The sequence below is a fragment of the Bidens hawaiensis genome, unplaced genomic scaffold, assembly GCF_021521415.1.
Source record: "Bidens hawaiensis isolate Kalapana, Puna unplaced genomic scaffold, B.hawaiensis_p1.1 tig00031396_1, whole genome shotgun sequence".
Lineage (NCBI taxonomy): Eukaryota > Viridiplantae > Streptophyta > Magnoliopsida > Asterales > Asteraceae > Bidens > Bidens hawaiensis.
Genome location: NW_027495278.1, coordinates 14,968 through 20,941, shown reverse-complemented (window position 1 = coordinate 20,941; position 5,974 = coordinate 14,968). Strand labels below are relative to the sequence as shown.

General features: G+C 40.4%; 1 protein-coding gene across 1 annotated transcript; it reads left to right on the top strand.

The window, feature by feature from the left end:
• The first annotated feature begins 1,705 nt into the window (after window positions 1-1,705).
• On the top strand, window positions 1,706-5,483 carry LOC143581993 (RNA-binding KH domain-containing protein RCF3-like). The gene is made up of 7 exons (XM_077064661.1): window positions 1,706-2,470; window positions 3,594-3,714; window positions 3,794-3,993; window positions 4,083-4,334; window positions 4,404-4,768; window positions 4,846-4,939; window positions 5,256-5,483. Exons 1-7 carry the CDS (start codon window positions 1,706-1,708, stop codon window positions 5,391-5,393), a joined length of 1,935 nt encoding a protein of 644 aa, XP_076920776.1. The 3' UTR covers window positions 5,394-5,483.
• Window positions 5,484-5,974: the final 491 nt, after the last annotated feature.

The following is a 5,974-nucleotide window of genomic DNA, read 5'->3' as shown; positions in this document are numbered from 1 at the left end:
TCATGAGAAGAACATTGGACTGGGGGGACTTGAAGAGGTAGGTCCCAGCAGAGCCCAGTTGGACCCGCAAGACTCACCTTAAACAGGGACGTCTGCGCAGAGACCAACTGGATCCGCAGGACCAACCATGCTCAGAGACGTGACGTCCTTACGCCCAGTACGCAAGCTGGTCCCGCAGGAAATGCCTCCCAATGGTGAAGGACTCCGCCTGTCCCCGCAGCCTCGGATACAAGCCATTAGGGAAGGCCACCCGCGCAGCATGGCTACACGCACAAGGCACTTAGCTCTCGATCATTCAGTGTCACCTGAAGGAATGAGCCAAGCCGGGAGCAATCCCGCACAGAGGCGGGAGGGGGAATACTCCCGCCCAAATAAGCCAGTCCGTATACTGAAGGATCTTTTACTGTACCTGACGAGGTATGAGCGAAAGATCTGATCAGAGATACGACAGCTCACTGATACAGTATGGCGAGCAGCATGCTCCTGTACTGTATCACTATTAGCCGCTGCCTACTCACCAACTACTGCCATACCACGTGCGTAGCCGTCAGTTGGTGGAACAGGAATAGTATACAGCAGGCCTGGTCACTATCAGCCGCTACCTACCCACCAACTACCAGCAGGGCACGTGCGTAGGCTACTGTTGGTGGAACAGGAATACTGTTGCAGCCGGCCATACCTCTTTGGAAACCTACCTTCGGCTATAAATACCACAAATGGTATGACCATCTCATCTTATCATATCTTATTACATTATCATATTATCATCATAATATACCTGATATCTGCTCTAGCAATCTCTTAATATACTTTTATATTTAAAGAGCAATCTAGTCTGATTCTCACGCCGGAGGGTGGTCACAAGGAGGAACCCCCCCTTCTCAGTGACGAGCTCACGGTGTCTGTTTTGCAGGTTATCAGAAGAACCATCTTCCAAGGGTCTAACCCCTCGTGGGAAACAGCTATCCAACCCCCAGGTTACCAGTAATCTGCCCGGGGTCCGGTTAGTGTTTCTTCATAGAGAAAGAGGTGTTTCACGGGATTATTATTATCGGTTGTTGGAGAATTTGGAAAGCGAGAAACGAAAAGGTTTTTGAAGGCAAGGAGGTGAAAGTAGAGGAGATAATTGGAGATATTAAAGCGCTTGGATTTTTATGGTTCAATAAAAGATCAAAGTATAGGTCGGTAGATTGGTTAAAATAGTGTAAATTTGATTTCATGTAGTTTTGTTCTTGTTGGTGGCTCTACTCTCCGGGATGTTGAGGGTGTGTTGGTGTTGTTATTTGTTTCGTTTGTTGGTGTTGGTTTGATTATAAATATTCACAGATTCAAAAAAAAAAAAAAAAAGTAGATAACCCTTGCCCTTAAAAGGTCAAAAGTGTGACTTGATCCTCCAAAATAAAGTCAAAAGTCAAAATACACACACACAGAGTCACACACAGTGACAGACTATTTAACAAAAACCACATTTAAGAGTATTCTTATCCCACCCTCCGTCTCTAAATCAAAAATTACACTAAAACTCACAAAATTTTCTTTCTCAATTTCAATTAAATAATACTTTTTATATATTTTATCATTACATTTTCTCTTTCACTCACAAAACATGTTAAAAAATTACAGGGACCAGATGAGACACCACTTCCACCGTCACCACCGCAACAGCAAAACCTAAACCCCAAATTACACCTCTCCGACGACGGCAATGGACCCACCCTATCCTAACAAGCGCCTCTTCGACGACCGGTCCGACCCTCACCTAACCCCTACCTCCACCAAACGCCGCCACCAACAACACTCACCAGTCACTCCTCACTCAAAACCTAACAATAATAATAATAATAATAATCCGTTTCGTGCTTCTATTAAACTCTCACCCGGTGAAACCTTATTCCGCATCCTCTGCCCTGCTTCCAAGACCGGCGGCCTCATCGGCAAAGGCGGCGCCATCATCCGCCAGTTCCGTGAACAAACCGGAGCCAAAATCCGTATCGACGAGCCGATCCCGGGCGCCGAGGAGCGCGTGATCTTAATTGCTGCTGCTGACTCAAACCCTAACCCTAGAACCAACAATAATAATAATAATAACAATAATAATAATAATGGTAATAATAATGGGAATGGGAATGGGAATGATGAGGAATGTAATGGTGAGGAAACGGAAGAGTCGCCTGCGCAGAAGACGCTGGTTCGGGTGTTTGAGAGGATATTGAAGGTGGATGAGGAAAGGAGTAAGATGAATAAGGAGGAGGGGGAGAATGGGGAGGAGAGTGTAGGGGACGGGAGCGGGGGGATACCGGAAGGGACGGTGGTGTGTCGGTTGCTGGCGTCGAGTCATCAGATTGGGTCGGTGCTGGGAAGAGGAGGGAAGATTATTGAGAAGATTAGGTTGGAGAGTGGGGCTCAGGTTAGGGTTATGCCGAAGGATCAGATTCCCGAGTGTGCGTTACCGGGAGATGAGTTGATTCAGGTAATATGGTATGTTGTATGCTACATTGTTAGTTGACTTGCTTCAGTTAGTCAGTTACAAGTGTTTTAAGATTTTCATAGGTGTTAACTGTTAACTATCTTGCATCTATGAATTCATTGCATTTTATGCGGTTTGAGTGGGTTTTTGATTACGCTTTATCTGACGTGATATTCCGTGATGCACATGTTTTTGTCGTTTTTGTTTAGAAGTGCTTACTGCGTCTTTGAAATACTTTTTAGTGGCCTTGAGTTCTATCTCATGTATATTCATTTGTCCTGCATAATCCAAGTATCCAACACCTTTAGATTGCAGGATCTTATAGGTTGATCTGAATATACACTGTTTATGGGTTTATTACACGGCTTTAACTACATTTACTGTACAAGTTATTAAGATGTTTTGTTATTCCTTCGTAATTCCGTGGTGCGAACATTTGCCTGTTTTGTAAACTCTACGTCATGTATCAAGTGTAAATGTTTGAATTTATTTTGAACGAACAACATTTATTGCGCTTTTGTTATCTATATTTGTAAGTTTTGTCGTATGCTGTTAATTTTTGTTGTTCCCTTTATCCATGCAAGAAATCTCGTCAGATAGGTTGTATACCTAATTGGTTTTTATGCACTCCTTTAATACCAAGTAAATATTATATGGAAGCTTTTGGTTGCCAAATCGACCCTTTTTCCTTTTGATAAAGTTTCTACATTTGTAAAACTGATAGCTGTGTGTGTATTTTTTGTTTACTGAGAGTAAAAAGCAGCTGTGAGGATGAATAGGAGGTTCATTGAAATAGTATACAGGGCAAAAAGTTGGGAACCTGCGCATTTTTTCTATTAAAGAGAACTTTTTGTTTAATTATGTGTTTCATCAGTTTGTTATTGATTTTTTACAATAAGAAACTTTGAATTTGTTCGAATTGTGTAAACAAATTGTTCGACTAGGCACTTGTGTATTGTCTATAGTTAAAATTTCTGTGAATTAAGACTTTTGCCCTTTTGTATGATGGTGATTATTTTTTTAGATAAAGATTTGGATTAGTAGTTTTAAAATAAAGACTTGGATTGGTAGGTGAAAGCTTAAACTTATTGTTGTAGATAAATTTATATATTTGCTTATCACACAGATGGCTGGAAAGTATTTAGCTGTAAAGAAAGCTTTATTATCTGTAACAAGCTGTCTTCAAGAAGCAGGCAACCCTAACCCTAGTAGTAACAGACCTATGGGAATGCCGCCTAATGGATATGGTATATGCTTATTTAAATTTGGAATTTAAGCTATGATGATCATTTAATCTTATTATTGAATATCATTATATGTTTTTAGGTGGTGACCACCATCACCGAATGGGCATGGAAGAGGAAGTTGTATATAGATTATTATGCCATTCGGACAAAGTTGGAAGTTTAATCGGTAAAGGCGGGTCTATCAGAAGAGCACTACAAACAGAGACCGGTGCATCCATAAAAATAGCTGATCCAACACCTGATTCAGATGAACGAGTGGTTGTTATATCTGCACGTGAGGCATGCATGCAATTTCTCAGTAAACTAAATCTTTTAGTTCTCTTTTGATTCTATGCTGAGTTTAGTTTATATGTTTTAACATTATGCAGTGTTTAGAGCAAAGACATTCGATTGCACAGGATGCGGTTATGCGGGTCCATAGTAGAATTGTTGAGGCTGGGTTTGATTCTGGTTCAGCCATTGTTGCTAGGCTTCTGGTGCACTCAAGGCAGATTGGGTGTTTATGGGGTAAAGGCGGCATGATAATATCTGAGCTCCGAAGACTTACAGGTGCAAGCATACAAATATTTCCTAAAGAACAGGTTGCAACATATGGTATGCCCAGTGATGAAGTTGTGCAGGTATATCTTTACATGTCAATAACTGTTAATATTGGCTTTATAAGGAAGTTTAATTTTGTTTGTTTGTAGGTAATTGGTAGCTTACAGTGTGTTCAGGATGCTTTATTTCAAATCGCTGGCAGACTTCGTGAGACCTTTTTTCCAATGAAACCGTATTTTTCAAATGGGTATATGGGCCCGTATCCAGAAATGCCACCACCTTCTTTTCGGCCTAGACATGATCCTGCTTATTCACCGGTTGGACCTTTTGAACCGCCTCCTTTTATGCACGGTGGAGATCATTTTCATCCAGGTTATTCACATCATTATGGCAATGAACGGCCAGGATATGGTCCCCCGTTTAGCAGGCAATCTGAGGTTGGTAGAAACATGCATGTAGGTGAAATTAATGAGTTTGAAGGACGCATGACAAAAGTTAACGATCCAGCTGCAAGGTTTTACTCTTACTACTGCTCATAAACTCACATTTATTATATTAAACCACTTACAGTATTTTGTGTTTGCGTATCAGGAATGAAAGCATAGCGGTTGAGATGGTGATTCCTCAAAGTTTGTTAGCGTTTGCATACGGAGAAAACAAGAGCAACTTGGATTATATAAAAGAGGTGAGAGTACACACATTCTTCTATTAAAAGGTGGTTCCATTAAGGCCACTGAATACCAGAACAGTATTATCTGCCAGATTTTTTTTTTAAATTAACAACCTGAAGCTGTCCATGTCTCGAGCCAACTTAAGGCTATTATTTTATGATTTAATAATCAAAAGCAAATTGATACTTCGGTGGTCTGAAATATGTGTGTGTGTGTGTGTCTATGACATGAGTTTTATAATTTCAACATGTGGGTGGCTTATGTATACTTTAACTCGTTTTATATGTTATTAAATGTGAACTGAATCGAGTGGTGCTTTTGAGTTTACAGATAACGGGTGGAAAAGTAACGGTGGCAGAAGGAAAAGCGGGAATTGTATTGTCGGGTACATATGATGAAACTCAAAGTGCTCAGTGCCTAGTTCATGCCTTCATCCTTTGTGAACAGCATCTCATCCCATCAAAATGAGTTCACATATTTTCTCCAGCAACTTATGATCTAAACTAAGCAGGTAAGGAGGTTGATATTAAATTAGAGTGAGACTATGAAACCATGTAGTTCCTTTAACTGATTGAGTTTTGTTTTTTTTTCCTTAAATTGTATTTCAGTTTCTTTTATAATAATTATTCTCAAGCGAATTGTAATTTTCTGTTGATTTGTTAATAGGAAACCTGAAAAAAAAGAATTAGTTTACATTAAGTTATATTGTATTGGGCTAATTTGTTCATGGGTGGCAATGGCAATGGTGTGTTGAGACAGAGGAAATGTTTTGTCATCATACGACCCTTGTGCGTTATTTGTGTTGTCTTAAATTAAACAATGAGTTAGTTCGAGTTTACTAAAGAAAGTTATACGATGGTGTAAAAGGAGTCGTTGAGTTTACTAGTCGTTGTAGACGCTACAACTGTGGGTGCTGCTTCCAGGTTCCATCACCGCTGCTTCCTCCACCTCACCAGCCATTGCTATGCCACCTCTGCTGCGCCCATAGCTTTCTCAAGTTTAATCATATTTGAATGCGTACCCAATGTTTTATGCCTGAAGGCTAAGTG

Bases quoted from the DNA above. Each gene is read 5' to 3' on its own strand.
- LOC143581993 (XM_077064661.1), top strand. From the start codon at position 1,706: ATGGACCCACCCTATCCTAACAAGCGCCTCTTCGACGACCGGTCCGAC. The intron at 2,471-3,593 runs GTAATATGGTAT...CTTATCACACAG, and splicing joins CGGGAGATGAGTTGATTCAG to ATGGCTGGAAAGTATTTAGC. The intron at 4,769-4,845 runs GTTTTACTCTTA...TTTGCGTATCAG, and splicing joins GTTAACGATCCAGCTGCAAG to GAATGAAAGCATAGCGGTTG.